The 24,248-nt window shown below is 38.3% G+C and overlaps 2 protein-coding genes across 11 annotated transcripts; one reads left to right on the forward strand and one right to left on the reverse strand.

Moving 5' to 3' along the window:
• Positions 1 to 1,545: 1,545 nt before the first annotated feature.
• Positions 1,546 to 11,700, reverse strand: HNRNPA2B1 (heterogeneous nuclear ribonucleoprotein A2/B1). 9 transcript variants are annotated; one of them, XR_012333994.1, is made up of 13 exons: positions 10,099 to 10,400; positions 8,688 to 8,723; positions 8,480 to 8,590; positions 8,166 to 8,312; positions 7,638 to 7,848; positions 7,384 to 7,485; positions 7,229 to 7,309; positions 6,460 to 6,522; positions 5,078 to 5,197; positions 4,707 to 4,829; positions 3,951 to 4,033; positions 2,505 to 2,577; positions 1,546 to 1,888 (listed from the first exon to the last, which is right to left on the reverse strand). XR_012333994.1 is itself a non-coding variant. In XM_073809755.1 (12 exons), exons 1-11 carry the CDS (start codon positions 10,324 to 10,326, stop codon positions 3,972 to 3,974), a joined length of 1,284 nt encoding a protein of 427 aa, XP_073665856.1. In that variant the 5' UTR covers positions 10,327 to 10,400; the 3' UTR covers positions 1,546 to 1,888; positions 3,951 to 3,971. The 9 variants fall into 9 exon arrangements, 7 of the variants coding, with proteins under 7 accessions (XP_073665856.1, XP_004329054.1, XP_073665855.1 ...); XR_012333993.1 differs by having other exon boundaries at positions 2,442 to 2,577; XM_073809755.1 differs by lacking the exon at positions 2,505 to 2,577.
• A 726-nt stretch (positions 11,701 to 12,426) lies between these two features.
• On the forward strand, positions 12,427 to 23,149 carry CBX3 (chromobox 3). Of its 2 annotated transcripts, none has more exons than XM_019926608.3 (6): positions 12,427 to 12,496; positions 13,923 to 13,974; positions 16,867 to 17,009; positions 18,452 to 18,614; positions 21,341 to 21,435; positions 21,787 to 23,149. In XM_019926608.3, the coding sequence occupies exons 2-6, from the start codon at positions 13,951 to 13,953 to the stop codon at positions 21,911 to 21,913; spliced, it is 552 nt and encodes a 183-aa protein (XP_019782167.1). In that variant the 5' UTR covers positions 12,427 to 12,496; positions 13,923 to 13,950; the 3' UTR covers positions 21,914 to 23,149. The 2 variants fall into 2 exon arrangements, with proteins under 2 accessions (XP_019782167.1, XP_019782162.1); XM_019926603.3 differs by lacking the exon at positions 12,427 to 12,496 and adding an exon at positions 12,616 to 12,747.
• The last annotated feature ends 1,099 nt before the right edge of the window (positions 23,150 to 24,248 follow it).

A 24,248-nucleotide genomic window follows, 5' to 3' on the forward strand; every position in this document is an offset into this window, starting at 1 on the left:
CTTCTGCAAAGGCACCACATATCCATACGTTTGAACTAGTAATTGTCATTACTAAGGAACCAAGACACGATTCTTTTAAAGCCTCCCTTAATTGCCTCAGTACTTTTAAATATTAAGAATCACTTCAGACCAACTTTAACATACTCATGCACTTAATCGCAATACTGAAAACCACACAGAAGATCCAATTTCAAAAGCTTTTACCAAAGAGGAAAACACTCCAGGTATGGGAGCCATCCCCCAAGATGGCTCCCAATATCGTGCTTTTTGGTCGTCATGTGAGTAAAACCCTCCCCTCCCACACTGTGATCACACGATAACTTACAAAAACAGTGGTTGTATTTTGAAGATTCTTTTGTTGCTTCACTATGGGTAAAGGAAATAGCCAGTACCAACCTTCAGTCCTGTCAGCAGGCCATTTTGGATTCAAATATTCCAGCCCAAGTCATGTTTTCCCTGACTTACACACAACCCTAAGTTTCAGCTAGAAATCGCACAGCTAAGCTGTTTCCAAACTGCTGACCTACAAAAACAGTGAGGTGAAAATTTTAAGTTCTCTAAAATATTTCCTTTTAGAACAAAACCGTCCTTAAATCTCAATTTCTAAAAGAAAATTAGCAGCTCAACACACACAACATATACACACACAAAATACTCAACATTACCTATTGCATGTTTCAATAAACTATGTCATTTCGCCCCGTCAATACGTAATACAGATGTCTTCCCCTATTTGTGCTAGTGTTAAATGCTGGGTATTTTAGGGTTGTATTATACCAACTTGATTTATCTTCAGAAGTTAACTTCTTTGAAGAGCTAGACATTTTTAAGACATTAAGAATTATTTTTTCCTAGTAAATCCACAGCCAAATGTAAACAAATTTATAGCTGACAATGGACGCAAAGCTCATCTTCCGTTAGCCATCATTAGTTTGACTTACCTGTGAGATACCTCATATCAAAACCAAAAGAGATAGTTAGACCAAAAGAGATAGTTAGAACAAGTCAACTTTACTTTGTCCCCTACTATTTTTCTGGTTTTTCATCATTTCAGGTGAACATCCAAGTAAGAAACTCACTGCTTGCTATTAAATTTTATCCACCATGTTTAACCCTTCAAGACAACCACCTGATACTAAGTGTATAACGAAACAGAGCTAATTCACATTTGAGAGAAACTAATGACAGATTTTGTCTCAGTGCCTTTTGCATAGCCACTTAAACTTGGTTGGACCACTTTAGCTGGTTAGAATCTGTAATGACTTTTAAAACACCACCAGCAATGTTAAACATACAAGGCAAAGCCAGAAATCTGTAGCATTATTCAAACGCTGAATATACAGTGTATAAAGAATGGCATTTTATTAGGGACAGCCAATAATGTCCACAGTGCTTTTCTCGTTTGTCTATCCATATTGAAAGGAAAATGGCAATATGCATTGCTTTGTGAAACTGCTTTAGAAATCTAGTGGATGGCAATCCTTTAGACAACTTAATGTTCATAGAACAAGATTCACATTTTATGTGTAAACATTACACCAAGTATTTGAATACAAAAGTATTTATTTTAATAAACTTTATATTTAAAATAGAATTTTAATCTGTCTACTCACAAAACCTAATTCAAAACACGATACATTTCTCTCTCTAGCTGAACTGATGTTACTCTGTTACAAACAATACTCAATTTGTAATTGTTTTATATTAAGAACCTGTACTAAATGAAGTCTGTTATTTTATCAGAAAACATTTCCCTTTAATCTTAAAGAGTGCTTTTTAAAATGAAGGCACCAACAAGAACTACTTTCAGATGGTACAGAATTTCTTATTTCTTGAAGATTCTGTGGTTGACCACTTCTTCATTAGTTACCTGCAGCAAGACACCTTCCTGCCAAAGGAAAAAAAAAGTATCTGAAGAAGTTTATCATGTTTGTCCAAAGAACCTAAATAATTTCAGTGGTGGTCTTAGGATCAAAGAAGACTCACAGGTGCATACAGTAGAATATGCCCTGATTATCACATTCCTGAAAAGGCAATAAAGCCAGGCAATCAATCTCTGATGACATCTAAGAAATGAAACTTCAGCAGCCAACCTACGTCTCTCCTATAGGTTAGGGATTGGGAAAGAATTACCACATTTAAACCTAAGTATTTAGAATTGGATATATACAAGATTTATAATGTAGACACTTTTATTCATAAATATAAATTATCTGAAAGTAGATTTAACCATCTTGCCCTACCTTCTCCTTAGCCTGATCCTGATAAGCATGTAAAGCTAGAACCGTATCAAAATAACAGAAGAACAAAACGTCTTTATTTTTAATAAAAAAAAATCCCTAGTTCACTCAAAACGCTTGATCCAAGAAATGTGAATACACAAGGGTGTAACGATGGGAAATTTCATGATTCATTCAACTTGCAGCCTAACTTTTACCTACCATTTCACTACCAACACCACTGAAGGAACCAAGAAAAGCTTTATTAATGATCACTTGGCTTGCCTCAGCTGTTGAAATGAAGCACTTTACAGTCTTTGTGGCAGCAGAATATACGTGTCCATGGTTCATATCAATGCTAAAATTCCAGCAGGGAAAAAAATGATATGTTAAGCACCTGAATCTTCATAGAGGGGGAGGGGGATGGGAAAGAAGGAAAAAAAGGGGAAAAAAACAACCAAAATAATTTAAGTAAATGACAGATTGGAAAACAGGGTTTATAAAATTATTCTCTTGAGTTTATAAATTGTTAAACTCAATTTATAGCTATGTTAAACTACATGAGAACCACTATACTGAAAGACCATTAAAGAGTATTAGTTTATCTTTTGGGGAGGAAAATTAAGAAAGGAAAAGTAAATGAGATCTTACCTAAAGAAGTTTAACTGAAGCTTAGAACTATTTTGCTCTACACCCTCAGCTTTCGTTGGCATCCTTATAAACTACTGTAGTTAAAGCTTTGTAGAAACAGCACAGTTTCTTAAGACTGGCTGAACTTAGTAGCCGTCAAGAGTTCTCTTGTACTAGACCTGTATCCCTGAAGAGTACCTCGCTGGGGTTATTTCCTTTCCTTGCATTGAAGAAGCAGCATCTAAAAGATCTAAAAAGGTGTTTCTCCTTGCAGAGATATCCCTTAAGTTATCTAGATAATTTAATCCTGATGAATTGCAGACAACACACTTGTATCTGACCAGCATTTATCTTACACAAATATAACAACAGCTTTGCAATGGACCTTAATTATACTACCCACTCCTTAACTTATTTAAAATAAAAAGTCTATAATTACACAATTTCCTTTAGAATTATTTTATTAAATCATAAATGTACAACAGCTTCTTAACTCTACACACGCACTTAAATTTTTTTTAAAGGAAAAACGTTATGTCTTATTACACCATGATCCTGGCTAATAGCTTTTCAAAACTTTGAGAAAAATCTTAAAAAAGGTTTCACATGTCACCTGAAACTTACAAATTTAACATTATCAAAGAAGGAATGCTTCTACACTCTTACAAAGACCACTAGAAAGAAACAACAATTAAAAAGCTAAGAAACTGTCTCAAAGGCATTTTTTTTTTTTTTACAATCCTTCCTCCACAGTAAGGTAATGTTATTAAATAATCCAATCCATTCACAAAATGGCTCTCTGCATCTGCTCTGGTGTCTTCTGCCATATCACTGCATATTTATGCATGACTGAGATAAGAGTTTCCTTAACATTGTTATTTCGATAACCTGAAGCTGTTCTGTTACCTCTGGGCTCTCATCCTCTCCTATTTATACAGTGAAGCCTGTTTCAACAGAAGTAAAGAGTAAAAAAAAAATAGGTTATGAAATTATCCATCTAACCAGATTTTAAGGAAAGATAACATGATCCTAAAAAGCTTTTAACTCCTGGCAGCTAGGTCTCCCAAGACATTAATAACGTGAAACTTAAAAGCTACTTACCCATGGTAAATAGGAAGAAGCTCAATATCGGCTTCTCCCTCCATAACCCCCACTTCCTCCACTGCCTCCTGGACCATAGTTTCCTAGAATTATTAGAACAAGAGAAAGCAAACTTATTTTGATTTCCCAAGTTCTACAGTTGATTTTATTTTACAGCCATACACTCCCTAAAACATGCAGATCAGAGACCATACTTGTTTCTAGTTAGCATCGTTAACTCAAGATTAAATTATCCAGATTCACAGATTTTTCAATTTTTTCCTTTAAACTTGAAAACATTTTACTACTGCTTCTCCTTTAGAGGGCTCTCTTCCATGATCATTTAAATGATTTTTTAAGAAAGTATACCCAGCATAAACATAAGGAATCTATTTCTGTCCCACTAACAACTCTCAACGATGATTTGAACGAAAAGTTCAGATTTACTAAATTAGCTTTCTAAGAGTCATACAAAATTTACACCACTTGCAATATGCTCAGCAATTTTATCTGGCTTTTTCTTAATCAGCCAAAGCCACTGAAAACATCTAATCCACTTCACTAACCCCGAAATATTTTATATCACTGAACATCCCACCACAACAATCCCCCCCCCCAGTGATGTTACATTTTTCTTTTCCCAAAAATTTACTCTCAATAACACTGTATTTGATGGGAAGTGTTACCCAAGCATAAATAAACTTGAAAGTTATCTCTCTTCAAAGTCATGGAACACTTAATATTTTCATCACAAATTTGAAAAATCTAATAAATTACCTCCACCATATGGTCCTCCCATGTTTCTGCTACCACCAAAGTTTCCACTCTTCATTGGACCGTAGTTAGAAGGTTGCTGGTTATAATTTCCAAAATCATTATAATTTCCACTTCCATAATTTCCTGTAAAAAATTTGGAAATTTCTGTACAATAAACCCCATAACACAACCAAATATTAAAACCAGTGGTACATGCTAAGTACTTAAAATTCCCACAGAAACAAATCAGAATAAATGCAAAACACCTATCTACAATTCTACATTTTTTTAAAAAGACAACCATCAACAACAATGAAATGAAAAATCTCACGTGTTGAAAATCATTAATTCCAATCCAAATTCCCACATAAAGATGCAGGTGAATTTATTACCTCCTCCATAGTTGTCATAACCACCTCCGTAGCCCCCACCCTGGTTGCCATATCCAGGTCCTCCACCACCATATCCTCCTCTTCCTCCTCCATAACCAGGGCTACCTCCAAAATTGCCACCTATTATAAAATAAGCCTTTAAGTAATTACTTAATATTTTCAATGCCATTTGAACACCCACTTCCAGCTTTCCAAAACACGTATTTTTTAAGTAAGATATTCGTTCTACAAAATCTCTAAAATCCTCAAGGGCAGATTCTAATATCCATCCTTGGTAAACGGTTGGGGGTGGGGAGTGCCTACCCACTAACAACTGGATAAAACCTTTAGAAACAAATACCTGTAATGCCACAGGTCTCCCCTAAAACTAAAGACACATCATGGATTCTCTGGAAGGTATCCTGAAATCCTATTTATGTTTTGTGTAAGGTTGTAGGTGGGGTGGGGCAGACAAGATGTGTAGACTAATGGAACAAAGTAGAAGTACCACATCTTCCTGCTGGTCCAAAAGATTATGTTCCCAACTCATGTTTCCTTGTGAATTACCATGTCTCTTAAATAAAATGCCCACCACCCTTCTCCTGAGTAGAAATGGGGGGGAGGACCAGAAATTAGCAAACTTGCACATGTAATTAAACTTAAACTGGTATTCTCAGATTGCTTGCAATAAGTAAAAAAACTCATCTTTCTCAAACCAAATCAATATTTGGATTTCAAAGCAATATTGGAAATAGTGAGATTTATGTGACTCCTAAGTCATGCCTAATGAGATCAAAACCAGAAATAAGGCCTATTATTTAGATCAGTTTTAAATGTCTTGTTCCTTTCTATTAAGACATTTGTCAGCAAGTATCACTCTTTTCTGTACTTCAACAAAACATACCACTTCATAAATTTAACAGTGGCTCACCACCTTAGCTAGACACAGAAGCACACTTGTGTATGTTTTGGAAAAGTTCCTTCGGGGACTTTTGGAACATTATCCTCCTGGACTCATCTTGGTAAGAGCTAAGACAACACAGGGCTCTTATATACATTCCCCTTACATGTTGATCTTGCTCGTAACCACTTTTCTATACTTTTTCAGGAAAACAGTATACAAAATATCACATCTATCTCCAATTCTCTTGCTTGAAAAACAACAGGACAGCTTTAAACAGCATTTTTAAATTCTCATTTAATATCTACCCAATTGATTTTGCAAAAGTACAAACACCTACAAACCATATTTTTCCTTTTATAATTTACAACAAGATGCAAAACAGAACCATTATCACCTAATCCCTTTACAAAAGATAAAACATTAAGAAAAATTTCATGTATACACTCAAAAACGGACAACACAGTGTGATTAAACCTCAAGACGCGTAGAAGAAACTGACCTCCAGGTCCTCCTCCATACCCATTATAGCCATCCCCAAATCCACGACCACTTCCATATCCATCTGTTATGGGCAGGAAAAAGAAGATTATTTTCCTGTGGTTCATGCCACTCAATTCCTTACCCTCCCTTCCTCCACGTTATCTATTAGTATCTATGAATAAGAATTATTAGGAACCCATTCCCCTTAAGCTGTACACTGGTGTTACTGTATATTTTATGCTGTATTTTAGTGTTAAAAATACACTAAAGTATGATTCCATTTCATCATCAGGATAACTGCCTGATTTGGGGCTTGCACTTGGCAAACCTCCACTTAAGATATTCATTTATGAAAAGAAATGACAATGGACAGGGGCAGTATTTCTGTTGGCACCCCACTACTTTAATTCAGATTAACCTACATATAAAGCCCAAAGCAAAAAACAAAGACACAGACCTCTTCAAACCTACACATATAAGCCTCTACAGTATTTCCACCGACTATTCAGGAATACCTCATAAATTTAAGATGGCTGCACTATCTTAACTTTTCCAGAAACTGAAAACCATAAAGGATCTATGCAATTATTTGTCCTTGACTATAACTACAGGACTTTTAAAATGTTACCTCTTGCCTAGCCAAATCAGAATATCCCATCAGGACAGAACCTACATTAGACCTTAAGAATAACTTTTTAAAAATCAGGCTGGATTTCCTAGATTCTAATTAAAACTCACTCATAGTTTTCAAGCACATTCACCCTTCTAAACTTAGAAGACGGACTTACCAGATCCTCCTCTGAAGTTACTTCCTGGTCCTGGTCCAAAATTTCCACCACCACCACGAGAATCTCCAAAACCAAAGTTGCCTACAATAAATACCCTGGTTAGTAACAAACACTTATACAAATAAATCTTAAGAAAAAAATGGAATTGAAGTTACCTCCTCTTCCACTTCTAGAACTTTGGACTTCCTGCATTTCTTGTCTAGATAAAGCCTTCCTTACTTCTGCATTATGACCATTGATAGTATGGTATTTCTGCACTGGAATGAAAAGTTCAGAGTCCATTAAGTCAGCATCCTATAATATTAGCCAAGTTACAAGTTAAACTTTACTTTAACAAAGTTTTAGGTGTTAACATACTCAAAACTTAAAATGTGAAAAAGCCACACCCCTAGCACTTATGGACACTTACACACAATCTTATCCACAGGATCATGGTCATCAAAAGTAACAAACCCAAAGCCTCTTTTCTTTCCAGACTGCCTATCGGTAATTATCTCAATGGTATCAATTTTTCCATATTCCTCAAAGTAATCTCTAAGATGATGTTCCTCAGTATCTTCTTTAATTCCACCTACAAACAGCTTCTTCACAGTTACATGAGCCCCTGGCTTTCCAGATTCCTGAAACAGAAAAAATCATCCTGACTGAAGAAACCACAAACATAAACAAAGGCACACTATCTGAGTAACACACATGGCTTCTACCCTATGACCAAATACTAAGGCAACTTATGAATAAGAACCTAATCTTTGAAATAACTTAAGTCTAGGAAATTATAAGTACAGAAACCCAACGAAGCTCTATTAAAGAAACAAAAACACCTTGAGCTAAATACAGATAACTTTGTTCTTTCAAAAATCACTTTCTAATCTTGAGCAAGAACAAAATGGAATTTTCCTCAAAACTGTTTGAACAAACAAGTTATGTATTTGCTCACCTCTCTTGCAACAGCACGTTTTGGCTCAACCACTCTCCCATCAATTGAATGAGGTCTTGCAGCCATGGCAGCATCAACCTCAGCCATGGATGAAAAAGTTACAAAACCAAATCCTCTTGATCTTTTGCTTGCAGGATCCCTCATTACCTTTAAATCCAAAGGAGTGATGTTACCATTTAATCTCATCACTTACAGCATTTTAAAATAATAAATATGAATTTTAAAGTGATTTTCTCCATGATTCACTCATTTTAAACAGAGAAACCCAACACTTGAAGGACTACTATCCCTAAGCACTTCCACACTTAACGTACCACACAATCTGTAAGTTTTCCCCATTGCTCGTAGTAGTTCCTCAAACTTTCTTCTGTAGTTTCAAAGCTCAAGCCACCAATAAAGAGTTTACGGAATTGTTCCTTTTCTCTCTGCAAAGGAAAACATCATTTCAATTTTTATTTACATTTTCTCTTTGTATGCAGGAAATTAAATTCTTAAATATGAGGTGACCTGCTGGCAGAGTACCTTTTTCCTCTCCAAAGGAACAGTTTCTAAAGTTTTCTGGGGGGGAAAAAAAAAACTTACATCAAATTTAAACCATATGTTAAACTGCATTAGTTGTGTTACACCAAAAAAATTGCCTCAGCTGAACTACACAAGTTTCAAAATCATTAACGCTTGATCTAAATTTACTTCACATTAAATTATTTTAAACAAATCTAGCATAACTTAGTTTAAAAAAAACTTTCTGAAGAAAAAGGAGCAAATCTACTCCCTGGTGACTGAAAAGTTAAGATTCTTATCAAAATCTGCATTCAATCCTATAACCCAGAACAGAGAACTTTTAAATATTCCGTTTAAATATAAATTTTTAAAATATAAAAAATTGTTGCTTTTTTATAACCAAGAGTTGCCATTTATTTCAGGATTCAGTTATTTGAAAAGTGAGTTTCTCTTCGTTGCTCCCTCTGGTGGTGATTCTAATGCAAAGCAATTTTCAAAAACCTAGTATTGTTCTCTCCCCATATACCAACTCTCCATTACAGAAAATTTTAAGCGTTCAATGTAGGTACCAAAATATCCGTAAAATTTACCTCTCTTCTGACCAAGGCAGAATAACTTTCATAATTAACGGTGTCTAAAACTTAATAAAGTTTTAACATAGCTAGTTTTTGACATGTAGACAACACAAACAATCTGAACCATTACTGAGCTTAAAAGCTGAAACATAGTTAAGACACTGTGATCATCTCACTTTTCAAAGCCATAAAAATATTTAAATGACCACTGTGACTATCCCGTAGCTACAAAGTACTACAATTTACACTTCACCATGTTGAACTTAGTGGTCTTCTGGCAAATTACACAGCATAAACAACTTTCACATGTGAAAAGAAAAAGAGCCTGGGCTGAAAACTCAATCCTTACAAACCAGCAAGCAAATAAGTTGCATTAACAGCTCTGTATTTGGGGCTATGAGTTAAAGCAGGCTGGGTCATTGTTTTCAGTTGACTAGGTTAAAAAACTAAGAATATTCAGAAACGAAAGTTAGTCACAATGTCCGTGACCAACTGTTATCAAACAGCATTACAACTTTCAACCCATAGTTCTATGAAGTTCCTCTCTCCATGCATGACATTCTCCCAACAGCTCAGAAAATACAGCGATAAGCAATTCAGTTTTTTCCCTATATAGTTAACTTTTCAGGATTCTGAAAATTTTGAAAACAAATTATCAAACTAGCTCCTGAGACACTTAAAAAACAATTATAGAAGTTACTTAGCATACTGATATTTGGACTCTTAAGCAAATTTTATTTACTCCAAATATTGTCAGTTAATAGGCCTTTTAAAACCCAAATAAATTAAATAGATTAAAAAATACATCTACAACAACTTTTACAAATCACTAACAAAGGCAAAAACTCATTACTTACCTCATTTTCCAAACTTACCCGCTGTCCACTATCGATTACAAACAAAGTTATTTTATAAGCGTGCTTAGGGTCAAGGAAAATACCCAGGTAGACCCCCTTCGCTTGAGACCTTATGCTTATCAATGTAATCATCAACCATGATTGCAAACATAAACGAGAAAAGCAAGTGACAAAGTTCAAAAACATAGCGGCCCAGCCTAAAAGTTTTGTATATAGCAATACACGCATTGAAGGACTGAACCATGTTTTAACCAGAGTACAACTATAAAGTCATTTTTATTTCATTTTCATCATGATTTCTAACTTATCACTAATAAATACCTGTGGTCTTGCCCAGTAAAGATTAAATTTCCCAGTAAAAATAATATTTAAAATACAAATACTACGTTTCAAAGAGAATCCTTCAGGAAAATAAAGGATTCTGAACCAAATACCGCCCCCCACAGACCTCCTTCCCCCACGGCCTCCCACACAGTCGGTAGTAAGCTGATGGCTCTAAATCTGATTCTTCATTTCTTAAGTTTCCTACGATTCAACTGCCTTTTTAGTTACCGCAGACCCAGATAAAACCGTTACTCAAATAAACAAGGGCTGGAAAACAAAATGTGGTCTTCATACTACCGCTCGCCTTAAACCGGGCCCGACACCCTATACGGTTTTACCTCCTAAGCCTTGCGAACCCGCCCTGGAGAACGCCGCCCCCTCCCCCCGCCCTTCGGTGCGGCTCCTGAACGCAATGGCGCCATTTCATCGAGGGGAAGGGAGCGAGCCTCTAATGAGGTGCGCAAGACTTTAAAGACCCGAGCTCACAAGACACTAGGAGTCCACCTCGAAACGGCATGAAAACAGTCCGAGAAAAAAAAAATAGTTAACCAGTTCTAGTCTTTGTTAAAAGAGTCAAACTAGTTGAACTTAGAGAGTTAAAAGGAAAACACTGCGAGGAAGGAGAGAAATGAAAATGGCGGCCGCCAAATCCGGTTCCCGGGAGGGGGGAGGGGAAGCTCCGCAGTCCCGCTCGCGAGGACCCGAGGCCCGCCGAAACGCTCAAGCGCGAAGACGCCGGGGCCCCCAAACCAGCGTGCTGTAAAAAGGGAGTAAGAATTCCTGCCTCCGCGCCCCATTTTCACTAAAGTGGGGCTGCGTCCGCCATGTGGAAGCTCCCCATCCCCCACCCCCAGCAAAGGGAAATGGCGCCGGGAGACTGAGGGTGGGGAAAGCGCTGTACAATCAGGCCTCCACTAACGACCCCGCTTCAAAAACATCCTGAGACCAGCCGCTTCTGAAGTGGCCCAATTTCGCTGCCGCTCTCCCACGGAGGCGGATGGCCGACTTCCAATGAGGCGCCAACGGCCTCGCCATGCCCTTTCCAACAACTCATTGATTTCAAACCCGTTACCTCCATCGCGGACTCAGTCGCTTCAGCCCGATTTCCCGCAGCCGAGCGAGATGAGAGAGATCTCCGCGGACGAACACGAACCGGACTCGTCCTGGCGCTGTAGTGAGAACTGCCGCTGGTCGAGAAACAACACCGCTAGGAGCACCTCCACTCTGGACCCGGCGCTGCTGCTACTGCCGCTAGAGCCGCTGCCGCCGCTTTTCTAGAACCTTCCCCCCGACTAACGCGTCCTCCCCTACGTCAGGCCGTTGCGTAAACGCCCTAACCGCCGCCAATGGCGGGAACGCTCTACGACCTCCTTGCGCCAACTACGTGCCCCTCCCCCTTGCGGCCAGTAGTGGTGCTTGACGTCAGTTGCGTAAAAGGGCTCTGTGAATTGTGGAAGGCTCGAGTTCTGCGTATTTGACTCTCGGAACTGGGTCCAGCCCCCGCCTTAGCGCAGGGCAGGTGAGAAACGGTCGCGCATTTTGAAATTAACGCTGTTGGGAGGAGCTTAATCTTCAGCCCAGAGGTCCAGCCCCCTCAACCCCGGAGGTGGTCTTTATAGCAACACTTTGATAATCTCCCCCCACCCTCGTCTTAAAAAAAACCTAGTAGCCTCCTCTACTGCCTTTTCCCTCCCCCACCCTTCCTCCTCTGCGCGGAGGACCGACTCGGCCCCTTCCGGAAACACCCGAAGCGGCTTCTAGTCAAAAAATTACACTTCACGCTCCACCAACCCAACCCTGTCCAACGCTTTTGGGGTCGACCTCGCGGGTAGTCGAAAGGGGCGCTCGTTTTTATTTCCCGATTTCCCCACCCCGCCACCTACCCCCTGCGTTCGGAGGCACCCAACCCCAGGGGCAAGGAAGTGGGCGGAGTCCTGTTTTGGCGCCAGCCACTACTGCTGCAAACCAGGAAAAACCTCCGCCGAGACTTCGGTCACGGCCCTCAAACCCCCCCCCCCAACCTTCCCTCTCCCTCCCCTCCCTCCGGGGACCACCAGGCGCCACGCCACGAACGGTAAGCGCCACCGTCGCCACCCCCTCCCCCTCTCCCTCCCGGGCTCGGGCTCCCGGCGGGCACTGCGCGGCGCGCGCCCACCCCGCCCCTCGCGGCCGCCGGGCGTGGGCGGTGCCACCTTCCCCTCCCCCCGGCGGCGGCCCCGCGCGCAGCTCCCCAGCCCCCTCCCCTTCGGATGTGGCTGGAGCTTGAGGCGCGCAGGGCCGGAGACGGTGCAGACCCGGGACCCGGAGCAGCTCGGAGGCGGTGAAGTCGGTGTCTTTCTTTTTCTCTAGCTTTCACTCGGTGGTGTTGCTTAAGATACCATATGCGCCCCAGAGGCCCCCAGTTCCCCCGCTTCCCATCCCTTCCCCGCCCGACCCTGAATCAGGAGCTGGTGGGAAGGAAAGGAGAAGCGAACAGAGACCCCGCGGCGGGCCTGGCGCTGGGCCGGCGTCTGTAGTTGGTTTAGGGGACGAGACTCCTCCCCAAGGTTGAAAGCTGTGGCGACAACTGCCTTATTTCTAGACAAAGCGCATTTCTTTCTCCCCTCCCCCATCCCGGATCAAGAAGAGGGGCTCTCCTTCCCCTCCCGGCCTCGGTCGGCGACTTGGGCCTCCAGGGAGGGCGGTGCATTCTCCCGTATCCGCGCGGCCCGATGTCCGGAGGCTGCGGCGGGCGCTCCGTTACGTGGCCGCCGCCTGGTCGGGGGAGGCGCGGGCCCCGTGGCGCAGTGCCCTTGAGCCCCCGCGCCGCGGCCTTTGTTTCTCCCCGCGTGTGCGCTGACCACGAGGCCCGCGCTCCCAAGGGGGGGAGGGGGCGGGGCGGGGGCCGGGCGCTAAGGCCTTGTTAAGCCGAGTGGGGCAGGGGCTTGAGGGGAGCGGATGAAAGTGCAGAAAAGAAGTGATTTGGTTTCAAAAGTGGCACGAAATGGGACTGGAACATCTCGGTGTGTTTTTCCTTTAATTTTTTAACTAGTGATTGGAAAGGGAGGGTTGCTAAGAAGAAACCAGGTTGGGATTACATTACATAGGCGACTCTTTGGACTGTTAAGTGTAGAGGAGAAATACACAATAATTGGTTATTGTGATCGTTCGGGCAGTCGTTTGATTTTGAACCAAACTATTTGGCCATTTTTTAAAAATTCTGACTATGGTTATAAGTGGGATTTGGACTGGGGAAAAAAAATTGTCTATTTTTTACCTAAAGCTTTCTCGGGTACTAACGTGCCCGGTAAGGTTATCTAGGTACACTTGGTTACAACACTGATATACTCTTAGGCATGTATCACTAGTTTGTGCAGAATCTCAAAACTGCTTCTCTGTGGATTTGTATACATGTTTGATAACGTGAGTTACCTAGGTGGGGGTTGGAATCCAAACAAAGCTTATGTTTAGCTACTTTTTTGTGTCTTGCAAACTTTTTTAACTGTCATGCATTTTTCTAGTAATAGCTCTTCAAGTCTGCAATAAAAAATGGCGTCCAATAAAACTACGTTGGTAAGTTAATGACAACCTAAAATATTTAAGGATCTAACACAAACTTTTTCTTCAAAAATTATAACTTTGCATCTCTGTGGTTGAGAAATTTACATCCATATATAGTTTACAGTCCCTTCTCTCCCCACTGTTATGGGGAGAGTTAGGAGCAAAAAGGAAATTACTACATTGAGATATTTATTGACTTGGTTTAATAGTGTCTTGATTCGTTTAGGGAAACCTAATCTTGGGAGAGTAGCACGAAATAAATTTTTACCAAGTATTCTTATCTTGAAATAAAGATACAAAAAGTTATGTGACCTGGAAGAATGTTAGAAGCATACACAGACAAAGCAATAAAGCCCTTGTTGATTGGCATACTATTCTCGAAATCACTCTACTGAATTCTAGAGAAAGCAGGTATTTTTAGCATTGCCCTGTTTAAAGAACGGTTACCTTGTACGCTTAGATGGAGACAAAAGTCATTGAATGTTTCGAATTGTTTTGGTCACTGTCATATTTCAAACTTGCTTATTCTAAAATACAGAAGGGTCTTTAAATCATTGCAGTGTGGTTTTTTTAATACACGACATGAAAAAACATCACACATACGTCCAGGAAAGAGGAAACTAGATCTTCTGCATCTTCTCTCCAGCAGTTTTCTTAAACCCACAGTTTGCATTCTTAGGCTTCATTAAAACTTCTGTAAACCTGTAGACATGTATGTATTCAGCCATGTCAACTTTGGAGTTTTAACATAGTCATTGGAATATTCACATAAAAATCACGAAATTCAAAGTTATGGTTCCCACGGTATTTAATTCTAACACATTGCGTTAATAACAATTGCAAGTATATAAAGGTGAGTGTAAACATCTAAATAAAGCAAAATGGTTTTGGTTTGTGTATTCTCCCCTTGAGTTTTGCAATATAAAGGGCACGTTGGTGATTTTTAATTTGTTTCATCATTAGATTGCACTTTAAAGTCAAACATCCTGAGAAACATTTAAATATAAAGCCTGTCTGGTGGCATAATTTATTCCCATCAAAGCCATCAATGGAAAAAGCACAAAGCATAATCTGTGCTTCCTCAGGATTGAACTGTCCTTCAAATTTCATAATCAGTAAACCAAAATGTAGATAATTAAATTGGCTTTACAATCACCAGTATCAGAAGTATTGGATGGGAAACGAAATAGCTGTCCCTGAGACTGTGAGGATAAGTATAGATACAGAAAGCAAATAGATGCTTCTATTAAAATTAAATTGCTTTGCATACAGTTTGATAGTCTTCAGAATCTACCTAACTCTGCATTTTAAAATAATTTTGTTAGTGTTGTGAGATAATGTGTGCTGTAATTTAAATGGGAAAGTGGGTGGATTTTCTTTTAAAAAGAAAAGGATGAGCATTTGAAACTAGTTTATGGGTGCCATAGTAGTAAATACTTTATTTCTTTGACCAAATTTTTTTTAGCTTTCATTTTCTGTGTTTGTTTTTGTTTTCCTGTTTACCCTGTTAGCCTCTTAGTTTCATGGACATACTTTTTTTGTTTTTCATTTAGGATCAGTGTCTGATAAGCTTTGGTCTATACCAGTTTTTCTTCACTCTTTCCACTACCACCATCATTACCTTCCTTGTACTGTACGGAGGCAGAAGGCTATTTGACTGGGTGCAGTACCCAAGTATCTTGACTAATGAAACTTATAAGACCTGACATGGGGAATGGTATCCAACAAAATCAGGTGTTTGCTGCATTATTTAAGTTTCAGAGGATTTTTATTTCTTACATGTGTGTGTACACCTCTAAATGATTACGTATTTTTAAATGTCCTTTGCAGTCTTGAGGCATACCTGTTAATTTTTCTGCTTACATGCTTTAGGAGGGATGACTTTAGTGACTGAGCAATTAATTTTTTTTTTTAATAGCACCTGTTTTAAGGTGAAATGATTCCAAGATGAACATAACATGTGGGATTTCCCCCCTTAATCTCTTAATAACCATTTCCGGGTTTTTTTGAAAGTTTATCCATTTTCAATAACAAATCTGTTTTGAGTTATTTGTCTGTTGAGCTTGGTCTCCTGCTTCTCTCAGAGTGTTATACCAAAAAAAAAAAAAAATCTAACCTAAAAACTTGTAAGTTAGTTTCATTGGCTACCACTTTAGAGTCTTTCTCTTGAGAAGCCAAGAAAAGGATTTTTTCACATTAGATAATTAAAATGATCCAGCATTTTGGCCTCTTAAAGTGACAGCATTATAGGTTTGTTCCGAGTGGTCAGTGACATTATGTGCAGAGATTATGGGGAAATGATCTTGTCCTTTTTAACCTATTTATGGTCTCATTGGTTGACCCTGCAATTGATATCAGGGTTCTGAACCATGTTTTTGTTCTGCAGTTCTCTTTTCTCTTAAATTGTCGAGGCTTTTAACATCGGTGTTTCAATTGGGAAAGGGGGTCTTAGTGTTTGGGGGCTGTAGTTTTAATGGGTCTATGGTTCACTAATAAGACCTGTCACTATTAGTTATTCTCCTTTGTATCATTCTCTAGTAGTTTCTAATAGTTGTTTGTTGCTGTCCTGTGGTTAAAATGAGTGAAAACTCTACAAAAATTGGTCTTGTAGACTACATAGAAATAAGACCAGGAAAAGATAAAACAGTGCTTTCAAAGAATGTTTTTGATTGTATTATTTCAGTGAAGGGTGGTGGGTGATAGTTTTGAGTTAAACCCACAGAATCAAGAATTCCTTTATTTTATTATCTGTTAACTTTTACCTTTTCAGAAGGTATCTGCTCTGGGATATAGAAGTGGAAATTTAGGTGTCAAATGCAACGGTAATATAAGTACTCTAGCCTTTAAAATGTACTGAAAAAATCAAAAAAAGACATTTCTTAAATCTGTCTTGTTTTGTTTTAGCAAAAAATGGGAAAGAAACAGAATGGAAAAAGTAAAAAAGTCGAAGAGGCAGAACCTGAAGAATTTGTGGTAGAAAAAGTACTGGACCGACGTGTAGTGAATGGGAAGGTGGAGTATTTCCTGAAGTGGAAGGGATTTACAGAGTAAGAGATCTCAGTGCTTTTATTATATGTTTAACTGCACTTAAGTAACATTTAAAATTTGTTTTTAGTCTAAGATGTTTTTATCCATTTTCTGTAAGTTTCTTTAAATTTAAAAGCACCTTTAACCCAGGGTATCTTGTTTGAGGTATGTTTAAAAAGAGTCATCCATGTCTTTTGCCTGCAGTGGTAACCTAGCAGATTTGAGTCTAGTTGATTACCTTGGAGAGTCAGATTTATATAATATAGAGTACAGTTTGCTTTTTAATGTCTTTGGATACTGTACTACCAAGAATACCTAATGTACACGGTTTTCCTACAGAGGACATTAAAAAATAGTGAAGCTATGTAAGGTATACTAGTAGGTCTTAAACAGAAGTGCTCATCATAATTCAGATTCTACACTAGGTTTACTGTATCTTAATCTCTAAGAAGTAGAATCTGGGCATCAATAGACCAAGTTGTAATCAGAGGTTAAAAGTATCTTTCCTAGCATCTCTAAAATGATTTATTTCATTCTGTCTAGTTCTGTAAAGGCTTTCTGGATCAGACCACACAAAGTTAGCAATCTTGTAACTAGTGGTGTAGGGTGATCTTACTTTCACATTTGGTAATTGATATTCATTTTCTTTCCAGCCCTTCTGAAAAACACATGGAAATGGTCATCTCTGCCATATATCAGGGATTGGCAGACTTTAATAAGAGTCACATAGTAGATAATCTAGGCTTTGTGGGCTTCTGTCACAGCTATTCAATTCTGAGAATGCAGTACAAAAGCAGCAATAGGCAATACGTTAAACAGATGAACATGGTTGTGTTCTAATAATGCTTTTGTTTATGGGCCCCAAAATTCAATTCCATATGACTTTTACTGTGACATTTTTTTCCCAACCAATTAAAAATGTAAAAAACAGTCTTAGTTTGCCAGCCATACAAAAGGCTGGATTTGACTTTGAATTGCCAACCCCTGTTTTATATCACTTCCCAATTTGAGTACCCAGCAGAAATTGAAAATACTGTCTCACATTTGAGAGCGCCTCTGAATTGCTGTGTTTTAAAACACAGTATTGGAGGCCTCAACCCTAAGAACAATCTGATAAAGTAATTTGAGGTGGGAACCAGGAATCCACCTTTTTTAAAGGCTCTTCCAGAGGAATTCTAAAGTGAGTTGTCCGCATAACTTGGAAAAATATTGGTTCCAGTTATTCTGCTAGAGTCAGATTCAGTTAACCTTGGAGGTAATAACGTTGCCCACTTAGTACGAACTGTGAAAGTAGACACAAAAGGAAGTATAGATTTCCTCAAAAGAATGTGAGGGGAGGGGGGAAATGATTAATATCTGCAGTACAGAGGACTTTTTGTCAGGTATGTATTAAATGGATCTGGATGATGGTGATGAACCATGTTTAATTGAATGAATTTTTTTTTTTTTTAACTGAACACAGTGCAGACAATACTTGGGAACCCGAAGAAAATTTAGATTGTCCAGAGTTAATTGAAGCATTTCTTAATTCTCAAAAAGCTGGTAAAGAAAAAGATGGAACAAAAAGAAAATCTTTATCTGACAGTGAATCTGATGATAGCAAATCAAAGAAGAAAAGAGATGCTGTACGTATAAAACATTGGCCAGCAAACTGGCTTTTTGTAAAAGGATGACTTGATTTTTTAAATGCTTTTTAAAACTCAAGTACTTTAAAAATATCATTAAAAGGCCTTTGTTAAATACTTAATATTTAATATTTGGGACAGAAAGGATAGGCATGGTTTACCCTACATTGTGTAAATGTCTAGTAAGTGCTTACACCACTTAAAATTGTGCTAGTGTTACTTTGGATAGATTGATGAATTTGACTTCAGATCAGACAATTTCCTCTGATCTAGACCAGCTGTCTTAAGTAAAAACAATACAAAATTGATCATTGAAAATCCCTTACAATACAGTGAAAACAATCTACATAGCACATTTTGATTATAGATCATTAGTGAGTGGTAGTGACCAAAACTTGGACACATGATCCTTGTATTGCCAAACAGTACTTTGATTTTGAAGTATATAATCTTGGATAATAATTTTTTTTATTAATTTTTATTAGCATAAAATGAGATAATTGGTTCATTCACTGCATGTGTATTTTGAGCCAATCTTTTCTTCGTTGATTTCTTTGTGGCTTTGAGCAAATTACATAAATCCTTGCTTTTACCCTCAACTTTAAAACATACTTGTCCTGCCTTTTGGCCTAACACGGCAATTTGGGAAAAGGTCTTGGGTCTAAATTACATCTAGGCTTAGGGACTAAACATACAATACAGATTTATTGATAAGGACTTTGGATTTAAAATTTGATCATTTGGGGCTTCCCTGGTGGCGCAGTGGTTGAGAGTCCGCCTGCCGATGCAGGGGGCATGGGTTCATGCCCCGGTCTGGGAAGATCCCACATGCCGCGGAGCAGCTGGGCCTGTGAGCCATGGCCGCTGAGCCTGCGCATCCGGAGCCTGTGCTCCGCAACAGGAGAGGCCACAACAGTGAGAGGCCCGCATATCGCAAAAAAAAAAAAAATTTGATCATTTGAACTAGATGCTAAGTACTTCGCAGTCCATTATTTATTTATTTATTTTTTTTGGCTGTGTTGGGTCTTCGTTGCTGCATGCGGGCTTTTCTCTAGTTGCGGCAAGTGGGGACTACTCTTCGTTGCAGTGCGTGGGCTTCTCATTGCGGTGGCTTCTCTTGTTGCGGAGCACGGGCTCTAGGCGTGCAGGCTCAGTAGTTGTGGCACATAGGCTCTAGACCACAGGCTCAGTAGTTGTGGCACACGGGCTTAGTTGCTCTGAGGCATGTGGGATCTTCCTGGCCCAGGGCTCAAACCCATGTCCCCTGCGTCGGCAGGTGGATTCTTAACCACTGTGCCACCAGGGACATCCCAGTCCAATAACTCTTAATGACAGTTCTGTCAAGATCATAGGTATTACCCTCATTTTTCACAGAAGGGAAACAGAAGTGAGCTACAAATTTGGTTCTGAACACTTTAGCAGCCAAGGCAAAAAGGTAACAATCTTAAGAATCAGTTGTAAGTAAATTGGAAGTCAACCACATGCTCAACAGAAGCACTGTTTAATAACAATAGTCATCCTGTATTGAGCCCTCGTAATGTGCCAAGCAGTGTTCTAAATGACTTAATTTGCTTTTCATATACTTTAAAATTTCTGTGAAACAGATAGTATTAATTGTATGTATTTTATAGAAAGTGAACCTGAATCACAAAGAGGTTAACTTGCCCAAAGCCACACAGCGAGTGAAGGTTAGAGTCATCATTATAACCTAGGCAGTCTGACTCCAGAGCTCGAGGTAATGATGTGAAAAGTCTCATGGGGAGAAAGGATTTGTTATGTAAGCACTTCTCTTTTTTGGTCTCAAGCCCCCTTTACACTCTAGAAAATTATTGAGGATCCCAAAAAACTTGTTTATATGGATTATAACTATCTGTACTAACTGCATTAGAAATTAAAGTAGAAACTTATGCAGTTTTGTATATTCAGTTAAGAATGACGAATACTATTACATGTTATTCATAACTTTTCATGAAAAATAACTTTAAATGAGAAGAGTGGCATTTTACATTTTTGCAAATCTTGTCAGTGTCTGTCTTAATAAGGCATTAGTCCTGTATTCGATTTGCTGTGCTATGTTGTTTGGTGGAAATATGCAAAGACAATCTAAAGTCACAGATACATGAAAAGAGGAGATCTTGCAGATAAACAGGTACTCCAGAAGGTCTCAGGCATCCCCAGGAGTCCCTCAGGCCACAGTTTTGGTTTATACTAAGTATTTTATAAGGTTTACTGTAATTCAGATTGATTACAATACTGATTAGTCTCATTTTAAAGTTTTTATTACTTTGCTGTTGATAGTTTCTGTGTGCTTTAAAAAATAACGTGGGTAATTTAGAGGATTCCTAGAAGTAATTTGAAATACTGACTTTCAAGAATTTATAATTATTAATTGATTTAGAATTACCAGAAAAAAAGAGATTGGGGTTTTTTCCCTGCCTTTTGGTGTCTTTGAATGAAGAAAGTTTTGTCTGTTTTCTTAATTTATGATTCAGAGTATTTTAGACATCCAGATTTGTTTTTTCTGCTTGTAAGTTTAATGGAAATTAATATGTGTTTTAGTACTAAGTATGGGCTCTTGCTCTGGTCATTTGTTTCACCATCAGAAGGTTTTTATTTAAAAGTTATATATCATGAAAACAAATTGGAAGTTAACATTGTTAGTTTTGCTCTCTGAAAAAAATGTGTGGGAACATTTATGTAATAATCATTTAACCTCTTTTAAATAGGCTGATAAACCAAGAGGTTTTGCCAGAGGTCTTGACCCAGAGCGAATAATTGGTGCCACAGACAGCAGTGGAGAATTAATGTTTCTCATGAAATGGTAAGTGTGTGGGTAATTTCTGTTATATTTTACAGTCAGAATAGATAATGTTTTTTTAAAACTTGTGAATTTTTAGAAAACATATCTACCTAGGTTTTATAAATAGTTGAGCATCATTAGGTAGAGAGTAATTATCTGCTAGAAGGATGATTCTAGTTACCTTGCTAAAGCAACAAGTGGCAAACTGTGGCCCGTTTTGGAAAATTAAGTTTTATTGGAACACAGCCACAAGTAACCACATAACCCTGAAGCAATACCTTTTGATTGAGTTATGATCCTTAAGTGAATGGTTATCAATTGACAAAAAACAGTTTAGACTTTTTAACTGAATTTTTTTTTCCCTCACAACAGGAAAGATTCAGATGAGGCGGACTTGGTGCTGGCAAAAGAGGCAAATATGAGGTGTCCTCAAATTGTAATTGCTTTTTATGAGGAGAGACTAACTTGGCATTCTTGTCCAGAAGATGAAGCTCAATAATTGTTTGCATTGCTTTTTATATATATTTATATATATATATAAAATCTGGTTCTTGGTTTTTTGATTTATTAGTGTGAAGAAATAACTACATTCTAATGAAAGTCAAGTTTGATATGTTCGTTTTGAAGTAGTATTGGGGAAGTTGTTGGGTTTTGGGGGGTTTTTTGGGGGTTTTGTTTTTGGTTTTTTTGCATCTGTAGCACTGGTTACTTTGAACAAATAAAAGCTTTCTGTAGTTGCTTCCTTTAGCAGAAAAGAAAAGCAAGCTAAAGTTGCTTCCTTTAGCAGAAAAGAATAATATACCATGGTATATTATTTCCTCTGCATTAGAGAACAGCTTTTCTAAATGTTGGGGAAAATCTCCATAGTCATTACTCAATCAGAATTTAGAATTTGCATTTAACTCATATATGCCTAAGGACCATTCTGGGTTTTCTGTATGTGTATACATAAAATACATATGTAAATGGTTTGGGGTTTTTTTGGTTATTGTTTAAACACATTTACCAAAACAAAAACAGCCTTTCACAACCATGGATGAGCCCATGTTTCTGGGGTTCTATCATTTTGAGCAATATAAGAAATCACTTCAACTTAAATTGAAAATTTAAGTCTTAACCTTTCAAATTAAATAATTTTGTAATTAATGAGACAAATTAAACAATTTAAATTGGATAATTTTTTAAAGCAGCCCTATCAGAATCTGCATCCATATCTACCATCATATAAATGCAGTTTTATATGTAAAACCTCCCTGAAAGGAAAATTTTATCTCTGTCAACCCAAATGAAAAAAATAGAAAAATTCTGGTATGTTTTCATTAGCCAAGCAAGACTTAGTTAAATGGACATTTAAAGCTTCCTCTTGGCAAACTGTTCTAAGAAGTTGAAATCCGTGTGCTGTATTTAATGAAAGACTGTAATACATGCAATGTCTCAGACTTGTTAATGGAAACCTAATCAGATGGTTAGAGATGTTGGCAGTTTAGGATCTGCAGGAATAAATGAGTGAACAAAGTTTTCTAATCTAAACTTGACCTGCATGTTTTTTCAAACTTTACCCCAACCCATTCCTTACATGTAGGCTCAGTCTTCTCAGTATTTTGGGTTACTGGTTCAGCAGAAGCCAGGAAAAACAATAACTTTGTAGTAATCAGAATGTTATTCAACTGTATATTGTTTACTTTATTGTAAATACTGGTGAACAGTGGTCAATAAATAGTTTTATATTCCTTTATGTGATTGATTAGACTTTTTTTTTAATCTGATGACTTTATAGTGGGAGTAGAAACACATTCACTGTATTAACTTCATATTTGTAAATAGTGTGATATCACTAAGGCATTAGAGTACCTGTTTTAGATCCTTTGAGTTTAGGAATTTCAAGTAGAACATGTATTAACACAAAAAGGTTTTCTTGTTAAAATGAGTTTCAGGGGACTTCCCTGGTGGCTCAGTGGTTAAGAATCTACCTGCCAATGCAGGGAACACGGGTTTGGGCCCTGGTCCAGGAAGATCCCACATGCTGCGGAGCACATAAGCCCGTGTGCCACAACTACTGAGCCCGTGTGCCTAGAGCCTGTGCTCCTCAACAAGAGAAGCCAGTGCAATGAGAAGCCCACGCACTGCTACGAAGAGTAGCCCCTGCTCACCGCAACTAGAGAAAGCCCGTGTGCAGCAATGAAGACCCAACGCAGCCAAAAATAAATAAATTTATTTAAAAAAATAAGTTTCAGGTGATGCCTAAGAGGAACTTGTTTCATTAAAGTGAAATTTTGATACCCAGACTCTAGTTTGTTGAAGCTGCCATCTTAAAAAAAAAACAGGTATTCTGATAGGACTGATCCTGTTGTGATATATTTCTTCTAATTTCCAAAATCTATACAGAAAAAAGGAAATCATCTATACTAAGCTGTTTATCAATTTTTTGTAGACCTAGCACTGCTCTCAACAGTGGGTTTGTAAATAATACAGAACCTTTTGTTCAGATCAGAAATTGATGACTGTACCTTGAATTTTAGCTTAGTGAGAGCATTTCTGGAAACTTGTCCATGTATTTTAATACCCCTTATGTTGTATCTGTTTCTTACTGGTGCTATAAAAAGTTGTCACAAACTTGAATGGCTTAAAACAAAAAATTTATTTCTGGAGTCCAAAATACAAAGTCAAGGTATTGGGCCTTCCCTGGCAGTCCAGTGGTTGACTCCACACTTCCACTGCAGGGAGCACAGGTTTGGTCCCTGGTCAGGGAACTAAGATCCCGTACGCCATGCGGCATGGCCTAAAAATTTTAAAAAGTCAAGGTATTAGGGCTGGTTCCTAGAGGCCATCTATAT

This window comes from Tursiops truncatus, chromosome 9, assembly GCF_011762595.2.
Source record: "Tursiops truncatus isolate mTurTru1 chromosome 9, mTurTru1.mat.Y, whole genome shotgun sequence".
NCBI classification, from domain to species: Eukaryota; Metazoa; Chordata; class Mammalia; order Artiodactyla; family Delphinidae; genus Tursiops; species Tursiops truncatus.